We start from the raw sequence: 18,650 nt of genomic DNA on the forward strand, positions 1-18,650 counted from the left end.
TGGTGTGAGTGGAAGAGATAAGAGCTTCTCTGCACACCAAAGGCAAAACTGACCAAGTAGCTGACCTGCCCACTTTGAGGAGATGAGACTTGGCCAGATCACACTTCAACACTGTATCTACTTAATATATGAAATATAAAAAATAAACAGGAACTTCTACCACCTTAACTCATGGATTCAATTTGTGGACTGAGCTAGACTTTTGATTCTGGTTTATAGAAAGAAATCTTTGACAAAGGCTTAGATCCAACTGAATAGTCAACTTGCTTTGTATTAAATAATTTAATAGTAGTAGTTTATTAAGAAAACATATTTTAGTTTGGGAAATAAATCTTAAACAGAATGCTTAGATTATATATTTACCAATCATAATAATTATTAATTATTATAATCACAGATCAATATCACATAGGATATATAGGACATTTTTACAAAAGGATAGACAGAGACACCTGTCATCTGTTTCCAAAGTAGAGAAATCTGCTGAGCATTTTTCTCGACTTTAGCACATATCCAAATATAGTTAGATTTCAGTTTCATGTCTCCTAGATGCATTTTCTTGCTCATTTTTACTCTCCTAATCTTGTTTTTGAGAGTCTGAGACAATAGAAACAGTATGAGCGTCAGACACACACTAAGCAGTTTGATGTGGTCATTTGACTGGTTCACTTTGAGTTAGTCCGCTACAATCGTTAAAGTTCTTTGCAACGGTACACATAAACATGGCTGCTCTGACCATCCTGCTCTGTTTATTTGAATGGGAATGTTTGTTCTACTCATTCTATTTCTATGGTCAAGACGTTGACTGCTGTCATTTACAGATAAACAATAACTGTAGTTTACTGTGTGACAGGCCAACATCATTCCATACTACAAGCTCCACTTCCTTCCTGACCAACTGAAACATACAGCAACTTTTGGGACAGGAAATACACAGGGGACAAAGGAGGTCAGCACACCCTTAGGCTTCAAATAAATAATTTATTACTCTAAAAAGGCAACATTTTGATCTCTTCAGACAGGAAATACTAAGTCCTAGGAACTTCCATATTCAAACCACCTAGCAAAATTAAAAATGTACAATGTTTATGCATCTGTCCATGTTTGAAGCCAGACTTAAGAAGTAGGGATGCACTGATCCAATACCAACACCTGGGCTTTGGGTATCAGCCAGTACAGTGTACCAATCCGATACCAGTGTTTAATAAATAAGCTGCAGGCCTCGATGTGTGGAAGTGACTGGGATCATTCTTTTATGTGTAAGGCAACATCAGGCTTCACTTAAAGATTGCAAAAAAAAAAAAAGTAGCAAATACATAGATATTAATTTACTGAATTGACTGAATTGTTACTTATTAGAAAAAATAATATTAATACATAATTACATTTAAATTCATAAATGAAGAGAAAAAAATCAAACAAAGAGAAAAAAAAAAGGACTGAGCAAATTCCTTGGTGCTGATGTTTTTCAAACCAGAGGAAAGAAACAATAAACGCTGTACATATTTTTGGTTTAATGGATTCTGCATAGGGGTAAAAAGCCTTGAATGACAGTGCCTCCATTGTTGTTGGTACCCTATTTTTGTTGGTACCTTATGATTCCAATTTGTTTTAATTAACAGCAACCAATAAACTAATTATACTGTATAATATATGCATCCCCTGTGTTTGACAGATTAAAAAAAAAATTCATCCACTGTTTTTTATTTATTTATTTATTTGTTTATTTCGGGCATGTCAGTTAGATAAATCATCAAAGGTGGGAGAAGAAAAAGCTTATCTAGTCCTGTCCCCATTACCCACAGTATACATTATGTTCATCATACTATTGTTCTTGTGTCTTTTGACATAACATGTTTCAACAGAATCGCAGTCTACCAGCTTGCCATAAAAATAAGAAAAGAGTAAAATACATATTGTGTTGCATCTGTGATTTATTAGACCATTGATAGCCAAACCATTTCCACATGATAAGAGACCTTTGTAGTTTCCTTTACTGACACGCTCATATTTTTCATCTTTACCATATTATCTCAGTAGACTCACACTAAAAAAAGCATGACACTCATTCATTGTGAGCAGGTATTTATACCTTAGCATTGTGTGGGTGATGGAACAAAAAGTCAACATGTTATTATTAGTTATATGCGAGAACTCTGGCTGTATTGATTGTTTTGTGTCTTCCTGTGAGAACACGGACCTTTCTCACAAAGTGTGTTGTGGAGTCAGCAGGAGAGTTGCCAATTGCTATGGGAGAAGCCGACATAGCTTGCTATGTTTTCTAAATATATCACCACAACAACCATTACCGTTCAACTACATGTTAAAACGACTTGGCTCTGAGGACTGCCCTCTCTTCTTGTACAAAAATAAATATGGAATTTTATTATAACTTCATTCTGGATACGAAATGGTCCTTGTGTCATGAGTTTTTCTAACAGTGGGCCTGTCTTTCCTTTCCATCCTTTGAGCCTGTATATGTTGTGTAATTAGGCGTTTGTACGACAAGTCTTTGGTCAGATTAAAAAACAGATGCTGAAAATGAGGCAGGAAAGGGAAAAACACATCTGCCATGAGAAATGACACCAGAAATTTGTTTTGTTGCATATCCCTTGCCTTTTCTGCTCTGAGTTGGATAAGACATATGAATGAGGCTGAAGATAGTGATAAGCCAAATTAAATTATAAAAGATTACTTTTTCTGTTCCACTTGTGACTAAAATCTAGGCACTGGTTGACATAGTGGACAGGAAACTTGTCTGCACACGCTTAGTTGCCCAAGTGTCTGGGAAGCACAAAAAGTAAGTCCTACTTGGTCAAAAGTTATAGGTCCTAAACAGAAGCATCACTTTGTGCCTACGCTGGTACATTTGCAGTATTTTTTGGCAGGCTTTGTGTCAATAAAACATAAAATAGCTTCAAGAGCAACCTTTGGTCCTTATCAGTCAGACTGCTAATCTGGAAAAGACTGCAATGGCAAAATGGCTCAGTCAGTCTCATGAACGGCTTTGAATGGAGTCACGCTGTTAACTAACACCTATTCAGTTCCGGAAAAAGGGCCAAAGGGTTTGAAAAGAGAAGAGAGGTGTTGTGAGGATGTAAAGCCATGCTCAGATCCAACCTGGCATGTGACTGCAGCGGGGGCCTTACCTCTGTACTGGCCCCCGGGCTTGATGACTTTGGTCCCACGTTCACGTGTGTCCTCCACTGCCTGGGTCATGCGTGCCCGGGTCACCTCGTAGGAGTCATTTGTCGCACACACTGTGAGCTTGTCCTGTATTGGCGCCAACAATTCCAGGTGTGAGTCCCCTGAGCTGGAAACAAAGAGGCAGAACGAAAGGCAAATGTGAGGCAGAGAGGGATTACCTTCTAACAATGTGTGGTAAGACAGTAACAGTTGATTCAGCGGACCAGTGATTACCATTACCTTGACACATGCTGATGGATGCACTCAAAGCTTCCCTGAGGGTTGTCCTTGCCAACATTAGATAGGTAGAAATCAAAATTGTGGAAGGTGTCTGAGGAGGAATCGATCTCGGGAATTTTAATGCGCTGTAAAAATTGACACACAAAAAAAGGGTGAGTAAGACAAGTTATAGAATCTTTAATACATCTAGAAATTTGAGTTAATAATTGAGGTCAAATGAACACTCAAATACACGGTATCAATATCAATATAAAACTGCCATATGCCAAACCTCCTTGAAATCTTGGTTGGTTTCACCTTACAGTTCAGTCTATCTGTATGCACACATTATACAGAGGCAGAGCCTACATCTGAGCTATGGGGATTGCTGTTTGAACATGGGAGCAAGCCCTTAGACAGGAAGGTCCCTGAGGTCTCAGCAGCTAAGAAGAGGCCGTATGCTAGTCATGTGCATCATGGACTACTGTTAAGCAGTAGACAATTTGCAAAGGGGGCACAGCTTATATTACCAAGCTTAAATTAACTACTCCATCATCGATATTACTACAACTACGGATGAGAATCGAGAAAAGAGGTAACAAATTAGAATCAGAATCATATGCCTTTGAGCTTATCAATACTGGCATGGCTTTTTTATGAAAGTTGTGCATTGCAAAAACAATGACGTCAAACTCATGTGACTACGCTGCTGAAAACTTGCAACAAAAAGGAGTCATTGTGGAGAGGAAGAAATAGTCCAAAGCGGCTTAATTTCACAAAGAAAAATGACAACTGTCGCTGTCTGTAAAAAGAATATTTCAAGTAATGGTGTAAACACCAGTAATGGGCTGAATCATCTTTCTATGCAGAGCCATGTATACGACACTCTATCCATGAGTGCCACTGCTTCCCAACCGAGCAGCTCGTCTGTTAATGAGTAGGATTGTAACTTTATTCCGCAAGACAGTAAATCTGCGTTACAAATTTGTGACAATTCATATCGGTGACATTAAAAATTAATTGAGATACACTTTTCAAACAGTAAATGACGCTATCTTCTTTTGACTTTGCTTTTTGACGTCCTATGTCCTGTTTCGTCAGTAGACGGCGGTGCCAAGATGGCGGCAGCCGCAGCTTGCAAAGAACGTGGATCAATCAAGAGAGCAATTTTTTTATTTGACCTACCTAAATGAAATTGAATGCTGTACAAATGTTTTGTTGTTTCATCTACACTGTAGTCAGACTCGGATATAAAAAAAACAGTTGTGCTGACACTGAAAACCTGTTTAGGCCTTCTTTTTATCCACACAGAAAATTGATCAGAATCAATAAAAAAAATGGAAATTATGATCAAAATCAATAGTGGCATTGGTATCAAGGAGTACTTACCCCCTGGAGCCCCTTGAATTGAATTGTTGGCCGTGAAGAAGGTACATTCTGAAAGTGAAAAGAAACAGTTTAACCCCTACCCCAACACTTAGAAACGTAAATGTGGTCTAGAAGCTGCAGAATTCGCTACACTATTTGACTGACACTTCAGAACTCCAAACATTTGGTTATGGAAACAGTAGAGCCTTGAGGTCCTGTAACACCAAGCATATTTCAAAGCCAGTTCTGAAAATACATCCATTAAATGTTGCTTTAAAATATGGTGTGGAGACTACAGCCGACAGCTAGGTGACGGCTGACATGCACATGCAGTCTGTGCCTGTGTAAAAGAAAATACCTAGGGAGTTATCTGTATTCTTAATGCAATGTAGAAAACCTGATGAACCCGCATCACAAAAAGACAAACTCTTATTTTCATGCGACTGTGACTCTGTTAACAGTGTTATGCTATGCCTTTAATATGATTTGAGAATATGTCTTATGCAGGGCTGCAACCTATGGTTATTTATCTGCAGGTTTTTATTGCTTAATGAGTACATTTGGTCAATGTCAGAAAATAGTATTTAAAATGCAACTTTCTAAACCTGAAGTGATGTCAAATTGCTTGTTTTGTCTGACAACCAACGAACTGATTCTGACTCTCCAACATAAAAACAAAGTGGAAAACACACATTTTTGGTAATTTGTGTTTAATAAATTAATATGCGTTATGTCAGGACGAGATGGATGTAAAATGTCATAAAAACCTTTAAAAAAATCAGGTTGAGGACTTCCGGTAAGGCACAACACCAACATGGCTGCACATTGGCTCCGCTCTGCTAGGCTTCCCTACCCACATGTTATAGCAGTCATATATCGACTAAACTTTGCCCGATAGTTTTGGAAAGGGCGAACATTAAATATGTCACAAGACCCTAGGCAAAACCATCCTCGTTCATAGAAACAATAAAAAAAGAACAGAGAACAAGATGGCGCAGAACCCAAATCCGACTGTTACGGCCGTGACACAGACCACACCTGACAACACGATGTCCGAACTTGCCAGCATCAAATACCTGTTTCACAGGATTGCATCTGATGTGAGTAGCATGAAAACAGGCCTGGAGATGCTACAAACCATTGTTGAAAGAGTGACGGAGGCTGAAACCAGGATTTCTGACCCCAAGGACGCTAGTAATAGCCAAGGAGCTAATTTGGACTCCACCTTATCAAACTTTAAAGGCTCCAGGATAAAGTTACATACTTATAAGAGGCAGGCAGGCGAAATAACGTGTGTGTGGCAGGCATACCTGAAAACACAGAGAAACAGGTTCTAAGTGGTTTCATGCTTCATATTTTGGCTGAAAAATTGGACCTAGACATGCATGCAGGATTTGAATTGGCAAAAGTCCGTCGGGTCGGCCCGAAGCGAGACGATGGGCGCAGCCGTCATGTCTTGGCTTGCTTTCTGAGATTCAGCACAAGAGAAGCAGTCCTTCGAGCGGCCCGCAAGAAGAGGAGAATCGAATGGCAAGGCAACAGGATTTCCTTCTTTCAGGATCTTTCTGAAGATGTGCTTCAGCAGTGAAGGCAGTTCAACATGGTAAAGAAGCAGCTCCAGGAGCGGGGGATGTCATACTTCATAGTGTACCCAGCGACTCTGAAAGTCTCTGCAAACAACAGGTCCCTCACCTTCACCTCGCCAGATGGGAAGGTGAATATAGGACATTGTTCTGGGTTGAAAGTCAAAATATAGACCAATATAGGTATGTTTATTAACTATTCTCCTGGGTGTTTATTATAAAGCACCAGACTCATAGTGTGTTACTTCCACACCTGTCTCCAGAGAGGACTATACACTGACTTTGAGGATGAGTTGCTCTTACATGGACATGAATACGCTATTGCCGTATTCTTCTCTTTAATGAGCATTTCCTATAAAGCGTGTGCATTTACAGGAAATTAATATAGAGTCCTTTTGGTTATTATTTTGAATAGCCTTTGTGTGTATAGAATGTGCACTGTTTTTTTTACTCTTTGTTTTTCATTAATATTTGACATAATAATATTCAGCTGTGGTTATATGAAAAAGGAAAAGATGGGGGAGTGGGGCGGAGGGGAGCCGGGGCAGGCCAAGTGCCCCTTTCATGCGGATGCGGTATTTCAGTTAAGTTAGAGTAGGAGAGCCTCAGGTTCTGTTATGGCTCACAGTTGTTTTTATATACATATATACATTGTCTTAGGGCTTTGTTATTCAGTGTTTTCAGTGTTTTATGCAAGTTTAGCCGGAGGTCGGAGTTTAGCCGGAGGTCAGGGGATCTGTAAATATCTTTGGATAAATGCTTACAAGTATTGGTTATATTATACAGCTAATGATAAATTGTGTGTGAATTGGTCAGATTGACATCACTGAACGTTAAGGGTGCAAACTCAGCCATCAAAAGGAGGAAGATTCAATCATACCGTAAACAGAAAAACCCCGAATCTAATCTTTCTACAGGAGACTCATTTGGAAAAGAATGATTCGTTATTACTGCAAATGGATTGGGTAGGGAAAGTTATCGTGCCGGGTGCTCTAGTCAGAGGGGAGTTGCCATTTTAATACAGAGGAATTTTAATGTCAAAATACTCAAACAATAATCAGATGAAGAGGGGAGATGGATAGCTATGGATGCTGAACTTTTTGGCATTAGGTGTACTTTTATGAACATATATGCTCCAACAGCAGACCTGCCAGGTTTCTTTGTAGATATTAGTAATACAATTACATAGTTTGGAAATTCATATAGAGTATTAGGTGGGGACTTACAACAAATTTAGAGATCCTAGGGTTGATAAAACGTACAAACAGGGTGTTACTTGACCCTTGCAAGCACGAAAAGCAACTGAAGAGGAGCTAGAATAAGTAGATGCTTGAAGAATTTTTCAACCCCTCAGACAAAGAATTTACTTTTTATTCCCATCCACATACTTCTCATTCAAGAATAGATTATTTTCTGATATCAATGTGTTGCTCTATCACTGAACAAACAACGATAGGAACAATTTTAATATCCGATCATGTACCGGTGGGGACGGCACTACGCTTAGGCCAGTTACCAAAGCGCCGGCCCACTAAGTGGAGATTTTACTCATCTCTGCTCAGGCAGTTATTAGAGGTCGGCTCATTCAACATTGTTCATATTTGAAAAAAGATCTGTTCAACGTCTCCATGAACTGGAGTTGGACATTAAAAAAAGGAAAATATGCACTCCACTCAATTTGACTAGCCATGCTTCTGGAACTAAACAAATTAAAAGTAGAATACAATTCTATATTATAGAGGAAAGTCGAATATATATTCAGAATTAAACAAAAATATCATGAACAAGGGGAGAGAACAGGGAGGTTTCTTGCTCAGAGAGCAAAGTAGCAGTACGCTAACGCAATTGTATCTGGGGTGCAGCACGACAAAGGTGAACTAAAAACAGACGACATGGACATAAATGCTATATTTGCCACATTTTATTGAAGTCCTAATAAATCAGACAACACTAATACTCAAGATATCAGTTATTTGTTATCCACTGTAAATTGCCAACTTTATCACAGGAGGAACAGGAACTGGAGGAGACATTACATTGGAAGAGGTTAAAAGGGCTATCCAGGGCCTGCAGGGTGGGAAATCTCCAGGTGAAGACAGCCTCCCAGCTGAAGTTTTTTCAGACATTCTTGCCCCAAAACTGTACAGAGTCTTTAAGTATGGCTTAGAGAAAGGTTCTCTCTCAGATAGTCTCAGACAGGGACCCACAGAAATGTGGCAACTAACGCCCTGTTTCACTCATTGTCAACGCTAAATTGCTTGCCAAGATTTTAGCTTCCAGATTAGAGTTTTTTTAAACCAAAATCCATTCATTCAAATTTATTCACCCTGACCAGGTTGGTTTTATTAAGAATATGACATCACCCAATAATCCATGCAGGCTGCTCCACCTCATGTGGCAAGCTGGAAAGGAAACAGACATAACAGTAGCTTCTTCGCTGGATGCTGAAAAAGTATTCCACAGGGTGGAGTGGGCGTTTCTTTTTCAGTCATTAGAAAAATCTGGCGTGGGTTCCACTTTTATTAAAAGGGCTAGATTATTATATTACAACCCCAAGGCATATGTAGCAACAACTGGCAGGAATTCTCCTCCTTTTCAGCTTCATAGAGGGACAAGGCAGGGTTGCACTCTGCCCCTCTTATTACATGCTCTGGTCCTGGAACCATTAGCTATTGTTATCGGGCAAAATAATAATATAATTAGCATTAAGGGGGACGATATTTTATTACTATGCCTCACATCCTCACTCTGATTCACTAATTTTCAGGTGCTTCTGGTTATAAAATAAATTTGTCAAAGTCTGAAGCAATCTGTCCACTTAGTATCAAGCAGGAATGGCAATTTATATGGCAGCCATCTGGTCTGACATATTTGGGAATAAAGATCACTCCATGGCTGGATAGTATTATGACAATCAACCTTCTCCCACTAATTTATAAAATTTAAGCTTATATAACAAAATTGGACAAAATTGGGACTGTCACTTCTAGGTAAAATTTATATTTTAAAGATGGTAATAGTTCTCAAAAATTAATTACATTAGTGATATGCTACCATTAAACTTGACGCACAACGCATTATTGAAAAATAATGAAGCTGTGTACATCTTTCTATAGGCAGTTAAAAAAACATATATAAATCAGACAAAACTTTATGCCGCTATGGAGGATGGAGGACCTCCCTCACATAGCCTGATATCATTATGCTTTCTGTCTCAAACACCGGTCTAAATTATATGTCAGCTGACCAAGTGTCTGTGGGGGTGTCTATAGAGAAGGAAATTAAGTACCCCTACCCGACTCAGGCCTTTATTATTTAAACTAGTTGTGTGGTCCCCTATGATAATCCAATCCTCACCTTCTCACAGGAGACAGGTAGATAGGTAAAAAAAAATATTTTCATGGGCTAGTTGTGATTTTTTTTATATCAGGGATTTTATTTTATGGAGACCAGTTTATTTCTTTTGATCAGTAATTGGGAAAGTACAAACTCTCAAAGAAGGATTTTTGAAAATATCTCCAGTTACGGAGCTGTATCTTGTCACATCTTAAACAATTACCGCCTACATATAGAACTGAAATACAAACCAGACTTTTACAACCTACTGAGGGGGTCTCAGTCACCCAGTTATGAAGGCCTAAAGAGATGCTGGAAGAGGGATATAGAGGAAGAGGTATCTGGTGAAACATGGGTGCAGATTATTAAATCCTAGTTTGGAAATGCAGACTTTTTTGATTAGTTATAAAAATTATTAATAGAACTTATTGGACCCCGTGTAAAATGGCACGGTTAGGACTTAGAAACTCTGACTTGTGTTGGAGATGTGTTGCTTTTCATGGTACTTTTGTTGATATGTTATATTCATGCCCCATGATAGACTTACTATGGTCTAAGATTATCCCCTTTATTAACACTGTAATGTCCTCTACTCTGGTACAACAGCCGCTGCTTTATCTACTAGGTGTGTTACCAAAGGGAAGTGGTGTAACTGTCCACTAGACGGTATGGTGTAGAACAGCACTTATGACTGGGTGCACGATAGTGTTGCAACACTGGAAAACAAAATAAGTTTTACAGGTGAAGGAATGTTTCGATGGGATAGCCAAGATTGCTTCCTACAAACGACTTAGGTTGCAAGACGAAGGAAGGAAGACTTATATAAGAAAATATGGGGCCCTTGACAGCATCTTCATACAATGGTGGGTTGCACCCTTAGACTAACTTCTGCCACCAGTCTGCATTTGTATGCTTATATCTGTATTGGTGTAGATATACTGTCTCTATTGTACTCCCTCTGTACGTTTGTTTTTCTTTGTTTTTGTAGAGGCTCTGTTTGGGCTCTGTTCAACTTGTGGTATGGTTTGTATGCATTTCTTTTCTTGTTGAAAACTAATAAAATGTGAATTACAAAAAAAAAGAAAAATAAGGCTCAGGCAGTTTTTCTACATAGCAATCAATCAGGTAAGACCTAAACATCTTGAAGTGGATGTTTGCTTTGTTTTGAGGCTGTGTACAGATCTGAACATGCACATTAACTTGATAGGTGTATCACAGCGTGGGTAGGGAACAGCAGTACCAGCTCCCCAATACATGGAGACTCTAGACATTTTCATCACTCCCATAGAAAGGTGGAGACCCATTAGTTTTTGATCTATTCTGAACTTGTTGGTTGCATGGCATAAACATTTGTGTTGTCGGCCATCTTGTTACAGATCTCATCTCGTATATACGGTTTGGTGTATTCATAGGGTCTCATGGGATGATCCTCATAAATTGGAGGATTCACAAAGGAAGTGTCCATGATTGTAGTTAACGGCCTGTGACACCACTTGATTTCTTCCTTCCTGGTTACTGTCAAGGCTATGGAAGGAGGTTGAGACACCAATCAAAGATGGCAGCGTATGACGAAGTGGAACTGGAGCTGCGCTGTTGGAGGGTTCCAGCAGATGGTGATGGTTTCCGCTTATCCCTGTGGCAGTACTTCCTACATTTCCGATGAACGCTGTGCCGTAATGCTACGTGATGACGCCCATTCATACACCCATTGGCTGAGCGCCGTTTGCAGTGAAACCAGCGTGAGAAACCATGGCAACTAACGGAGCGAAGAAGGAAGGAGAAGAACGAGCAGAGTGTAAGCGGGAAAATAGACTGAAAGAGGAGGGAGTTAGGTAACGTTAGCAAAGTTAAGTAAAAAGACTAAACTAAATCACTAAAGAGGTGGGAGTTAGCAAACGTTAGTAAAGTCGAAAGTTCAGATTAAACTGTCATCAACCTGTCAGGTAATGCATACGATAATTAGCCTGTATAGCTAAATCTGGCACATTTACATGTGTGACATGTTGCTCTTGTTAATTAATGTGCGTTGTCCCTAGTAAGTAAATAAATCTAAAAAAAAAGTTTTTTAAATAAATGACTAAAGAGGAGTTAGCTAACGTTATTAAAGTAAAGTCAAAAGTTGAGATTAAACTAAATGACTAAAGAGGAGAGAGTTAGCTAATGTTATTAAAGTAAAGTAAAAAAAAAAATCAGATTAAACTAAATGCGGCGGGGGTTCGGACAGAGGAAAAGAGGCAGGGGATGAGGATATCCACAGAGAAACGAAGAAAATAAAATTGAATGTCAAATGGCTGACGGGTCGTGGATGGCTTGTGTTTGATCACTAATATGTTGTCATGTTTTGTCAGGATTGCTGCATGTACACAAGAGAAAAAACAAAACGAATAACACTGATAGATCGGTGCTGAACTTTGTTCAAAAGAGCGCCAGATTTCTATAAAGCCTTCCAGGTGAAACCCAGGCTAAAACACACCATAAACAGGCCTTGATATGGGGGGAAAAAACACCCAATGTGGCAACAGCAGCCGCCAGTGTCGCACCGCCGCATGCGTCATCAAAACAAAACACAGCATGGAAGCGACAGCAACAATTAAGACAGACCCTCACCCCAGATCCCATTAACTGCGTACAGTCTCCCAGCCACAGCTGGACAAGCTGATGGTTTCAGTATATTGTCCTGAGGTTGAGACCTGCAGCCTTTGAGAAAAGTGGAAACGAAGCCCAGCTTTCATAAAATGTATTTCAAGTTTAACCTTAATTTTTCCACCTCAACCTGGTTCCTGGTTTTACTATTCATGTAACTTGTTTGTTGAACCAGAATTCCAGTATTTCTTTTCAGTAAGCACTGAAATGGAAAATTATTAAAATGGAAAAACATTTGCACCTTAAGGATTACTGTCCTGCTTTCCTTTTTATAATTCCTCATTAGAAAAGACCATTCATCAGCAAGTTTTTCCTCATGTTTTTGAGAATATACTGTAGGTGTGAAAGCTGCAGCTGCTACCAATGTGGACTGAATGGACAGCAGCAAAAGCGTTAAAGCAACAATGTGGAAATGCTGTCCCCTCAATTCTAATGTAAAGGATTCAAATCTAAGATGAAGATGAAATATGACGCATAGTTTTAGTGTTAAAATTGATAAAATAATTGCTGTCTGTCTTTCCATATAGGCTTTGGTAATGATATTGAAAAATAAAAACTTGCAACATATTGAAAAAAAGAACTAGTTCATTTTTGGACCTGTGAACTTAGTTCAAAAATGTTTAATTATGAACTATGAACTGAACTAGTTCATTTTAAAATTTGTGAACTGAATTTTAGTTAATTCTAGTTAATGTAGAAAATGAACTTTCCCAACATTGTATACTTATTTTTTTTTTTTTTTACCCGAGACTGTTTTTCTGCACGTGACGTATACTATAAGAGACTGTTTTGTTTTCCGCGTGTGACGTAAATTGCCTGCGACGGTTCATCCGCTCTAATGAATGAAGCTGGCAGCGTGAGTTCTCCGGTCTGGGATTTCTTCACAGTTTCCCTAAAAAGATGTAAAACTCGCTGAAGTTCCTAGAGGTGGCAAACAAGGAGAATTTAATACAACGAACCTCATCCGACATTTAAAAACGCGCCACACAACCGAAAACGGCGAGTATGAGAAACTAGCGCGTGCAAAAACAAATCCCAAGAACCCCGTCACTCAGCTCACTGTGAGTGAAACATTTAGACGCCTGGAGCCTTACAGCAGGGAACCTTACTGTTAAAGGTGGAGGGATATAACAACAAAGCTTTTGGAAATAATTGGACCTGGCAAGCAGCCTTCTGTGGTGGAAGACACGGGGCTCTGACGGCTTTTCCCGGAGCCACGTTTTCCCCCCCCGGACGTAAATACCTAACAAATGGATGTCTCCCTCAACTTTACGAGACCGTACACACACACACACACACACACACACTTTGAAAGACAATGTCACAGCAAACAGTTGCATGTGCATGCCCCATGTATGTATGGATGTATTTGTGTTTTCTTATGGTTAAGGGCTATGAAGCGATGCAGTGGCAGTAAACTGCATGCTTCTTTTTGTTGAAAATGATCGTGAAGCAATTTTATTTCAACTACTGATCTTGACAGGGCATATGTTTAAACGAATATAAAGTTGATGGTGATAGATAAAGATATTGATTATATTTATTATTTATTGTAGTACAAATGGTTTTACCACTCTAAGTGCTGCACAAGGCTAGATTGTTAATTACAGGACATTGAGGATTATCATAATCAGAAATATTTTAATAATCCCAGGGGGAAATATTTTTCTTAAAAAACTCCAGATATACAAACAACAAATATTATACAGACTAATCATTTATTAGGAGAAAAAATATTATTCTCCTATGCATTATGTCATTGGTATCGGCAGATTTATGATTCCTGTGATCGCCAAATATGCTGATCGGAGCATCCCTAGATAGATCCCAAGCTTTAAATGAAATGTTTGCACTTGCTGTGTATATTTTGTTGTATGTATTGTACTTAATGTTTTTCATGCCAACAATGTTGATAAAATGATCAATTGCATTCATATTTTCTTTTTTTCACCAGAAAAAAAAATTGGCTAGTGGAAATTCTGATTGGCTGGTGATTGAAAGAGTTAATTAATAACCCTGGTCTCCTCTATTTCAATCTCATTTGCCACATCAACTTTTTCTGGCATGCATATAACCTCTCCACTGTCCCCCTCTGAAACTTTACATTTAAACTTGTTTAATGTATTCTTACTCTTGAACTCTTATGAGACCATTTAGATCTTACATATAACGCCAGAACTCCACTGGATGCGTGTGCGTTGCAGAACGGCTGCACTGCGTGTCCGCTCCATGCTCTGCTAACCGTCAAAACACACAGGATCTCCCAATTTCATGCATAATCACGCAATATAGCAGGATGTAGTTTATATAAAGACAACTACAAAACTATTTCCACCCAGAGGAGTAAGAGGAAAGAAAAGGGATGTAATGGGTCATTTATTTTGTGATTTTGGACCGCCACAATCAGCATCTCTTAGTTCATGATGTCGAGGGTGAAATGATGTCTAAACCTGTTGACCATTGACCCCTGACCTGTTGACTTCAAGCCTGCCTCTACCCATTATGTTTTCCAGGTGTAGTGTGAGGAAATATTCAAATATCATCAAAATCTAAATTTTAATAATCATGAACTGTGACGCTATACATTACCTATGGAAAGCTTAGAGGTATTTTTTTCTATATATTCTGACAATAAACCTGTGTGTGTTAGCTAAACCCTACCCTAAAGTCCTATTGTCCATTGCAATGGACATCAAACTTAGAAAGAATCCTATAAAGTAATGATTTCTGCTCAAAAAAAATATCATCACTTGTAACAGTTAAAATCATACTGACAGCATGTTTGTTTGGCCAGCATGAACAGATTTTTATATTTTGGGGAAAGATGGGCACCTCTCTCATCTCACCTCTCTTTCTGCAGTGGCTTCACCATGTTCATCTTGTCTGATGTTTGTCAGCCTCTCCGAGCGTGCTCAAAGTCATGACATGATTGTGATTGGATGATCAGGATCCATTTAATTAGAGTATTTATTTGTTTAGTGACAGAAATATGTCATGACCACTCCAATGGACACAGGGTGCGAAGGTATGTCAGTAAATAGTATTTAAAAATGCAACTTTCTAAACCTGAAGTGATTTCAAATTTCTTGTTTTGTCTGATAACCAGTCTTAAACCTAAATATATTCCGTTCACAATCACATAAAAGCAACAAATCCTCACATTTGAGAGGATTGAGCTCGGGAATGTTTGACATTTGTGCTTAAAAATGGCAAATAGTTGCAGTGTTCTATTGATCATTTGGCACTGGTCTAGCTGCAGAAACAATGAGTAACTGTCAGCCCCAATTGCTTGATGACAGCGGCAGCAAACATTCAGTTTAGTCTCTACAGAGAAACAATGTGAGTCAACTTTACCTCTATTTTCTTTCCAAGTGGTTAAGAGGTAGGTGTTACTGCCCACTTTTATCTGAACACAGTCCAGTGGAACTTGGACGACACTCAAATACTGCAAATATTTTGAAGCAGATATTTCTGAAATGTCTGTTTTGTGTAGGTGTGCAGGTTTGTGGAGGTGGCTTCTTGAAATGGAGCCGACAGCCACAAATATGCAGTGGCTGCTCTGGTGCTGTAGGTTAGGATGGGAGAGCACAGAACCAGGCTTTTCACACAGCTGAGGCCGAGGAACCAGTTGGCTAGATTAGAGATACACAGATCCGATACCAATACCTGGGCTGAGCATATTGGCCGATACCGATCTGATACCACTGTTGAATGAATGAACCATATACCCTGACATGTGAGTGAAGGCATCAGGCTTGACATAAACATTTAGTCTTATTAGAAAAAAGGTAACAAATTAACACAGATATAAATCTACTTATTATTAATTAACAAATAAAGTGTACATTAACAGCAAAAATAAATAACATGTAACAGATATTTTAAAATGTAAAAAACATGGCAGCTGCCTGAAACCCAGCAAACAATAGCTCAAATAACTTGCTGTATATGATATTAATACAGAAATGACTGGAATTTAAAGCTAAAGCGAATTAGTCGATATCAGAGCGGATATACTTTTTGAAATGTTGCATCAAATGGTTTTAATGGATGCGGATTTTATTAACAACAGCTTCTCTACATTCTTACCCAATAAAATATGCTAGCTAATTCACACATGAAACAAGATGCAGAACATTTCGGATAAAATGTTTACTTTTATCAGATTAAAAAAGACCTGTGTCATCTTTGATACTCCAAGCTTCTGACTGACTCCCTCCCCCACTATCCATACACTCACTCACACGCCAACCAGTCCTCACACACACAGTTCTGATCACATTTCACATCACCACAGAAAGACAAAGATAGCCAGCTTCCATAGTTCGATGACTGGTCGAGCTGCAACACACATTACTGAGAGGGAGAGAGAAACAAAAAGCAGGCAGTTTTGGCTGCTCATTCAGCAAGAGATGGCAGGCTGCCGTTCAATGCAGCGTACAGACCCACATAACCACGTCCAATAAGGTTGTAGCATGGGCTGCTGTTGAATTCCTTCAACTTAGCGAGGACTCTGTGTGAAGGTTGTCAGAAACTAACTACATTTTAAAATTGTGCTATTGATCAACATTTCAATTCAATGTATGGGGCTGACAGGGAGCAAAGGTATCAAATACAGGGGTGTGAGTTAGTGTGTGGCATACATGCAGACACGCACCATGTGCCATAAAACAGAGCCACAGAGACCTCTGAACACTACAGCCCCATGCTAAGCTACAGTGCATCAGCCCTGAGCAGAGACCAAGGCCCAGTGAGTTATGTAACATCGTTGTTGTTGTTGGTAGACTTCAGGTCAGGTAACTTGGCTTCATGCGTCCACAACTCAAAGACTGCAGCAGAGGTCCAAATTAGTTCACCTGTGTAGCACCTCAACAAGATTACACCATTTGTACAATTCAAGCTTAACAAGTTATATTTAATCTACACAGGAATGCAGTGACCGATTAGCACACTCAAAAGCTTCACAATGACTACTGGTGTCAAGCTCCCGTCTGTGGTACACGCAGTACATCTAATGAGGAACTTTGCTGAGAGCTAAAAAGCACAATAATGAAAAGTATTGTAAACATAACGACACTGATCACAAAAAAGCAACTCTCCCCATTACCTTAAAGAAAGCTAGCTTTGTTTCTCTCAGATACTGTATTTGTAGCTGTAGTTACAGCGGCTGTTAAAACAGTACATGGGCATTTATTTTATGTTATGTATATTTATGTTATTTGCACTATGCTCTCTCGCTGCTGTAACACTGTACATTTCCCCGCTGTGGGACTAATAAAGGATTATCTTATCCTCATTCAGCTTGAAGAAACTGTGTATAAAAAACTATTTCAACAATTTGGCAAACAAGCCCAAATTAAGTGTTTTTTCCCATGCAAACTTTTAAGACACTTGCTCATCACGTTAGTTCGAGTTATACATCATGTTGCTACAATTTGGCAGCTCGTTTGACAAACTAGGTTTTAATGAAGTTAAATGGTTTTGAAGGGGATGGTGAGCTCCATGTCCCTGTCAGGTTGTGATGTGATTGTTGTGTGGCTAACCATATGGTAAGTTACCAGTCACTGACATGCTTGAAACGCCACTTACTCAACTTGTTATCGAGTTACATTAGTCTTAGTTTAACCGCATTTGTCCACTCCGCCACTGACGCAAATTACGTTACAACCTCGTTGTAAAGTTCAGATTAGTTAAAGTTCATAGTTGAAGTTAGAGTTAATATTAGTTAACTAAGCTTTTACGTTAATGTATCAGTTAATGAAACTTGTTTGGCGACGAGTGTATTCGTCGATATGACATTACCACTTTCCTAATTTGTTCAAAGTAAGTTAAGTAAGTGGGTCAAATAAGTAAGTAAGTTAACGTGAAGTTGGCAAGAAAAAGAGGACTTCATATTAAAGTAGCTCGATCTAACCCCGGCTAAGTGTCTAACTTTGCAAACAGGTTTTAAAGGCTAAACAGCATTTGTCAGTTCGTAAAACCTGAGCAGAACACAAGGCCAAAGTCTCTTTTACCTTCTCCAGTTGGTTAATTTAGTGACACATTTAATTACAGTGAAAAATCATGCATAAAGTCGCTGTGTCAACAGTTTAGCTAACTGTGTAGCTTTAGCTGTGCGTGGCAGTTGAGCAGCTGAGTCGAGCTGTGTCAGCCCGACGGTCCCGGCTGGATACATTTTAATGAAACAAACCACCGTTTTCACTCACCTTACAGTTTTGGTGGCTCTCGAGAGCTTTCAGCGCTGTCTCGGTCAATTTGACGTGTAATATGGTGACTCTATCTGCACTTTGTTGGCCACAATGTAATCCGTACCTC

The 18,650-nt window shown here is 39.1% G+C and overlaps 1 protein-coding gene across 1 annotated transcript in view; it reads right to left on the reverse strand.

Annotated features, from left to right (window-relative positions):
- Window positions 1-18,650, reverse strand: part of ell2 (elongation factor for RNA polymerase II 2) — a gene marked incomplete at its 5' end in the record, with an annotated part of 38,965 nt that overhangs the window by 14,926 nt on the left and 5,389 nt on the right. Inside the window, 4 exons of the mRNA XM_083939619.1 lie at window positions 3,150-3,313; window positions 3,427-3,551; window positions 4,795-4,842; window positions 18,542-18,647. Of these exons, the coding sequence (XP_083795745.1) occupies window positions 3,150-3,313; window positions 3,427-3,551; window positions 4,795-4,842; window positions 18,542-18,647 (443 nt within the window). The remainder of the gene's footprint in view (window positions 1-3,149; window positions 3,314-3,426; window positions 3,552-4,794; window positions 4,843-18,541; window positions 18,648-18,650) is intronic.

The sequence above is a fragment of the Echiichthys vipera genome (assembly GCF_963691815.1).
Source record: "Echiichthys vipera genome assembly, chromosome: X".
Taxonomy (NCBI): Eukaryota; Metazoa; Chordata; class Actinopteri; order Perciformes; family Trachinidae; genus Echiichthys; species Echiichthys vipera.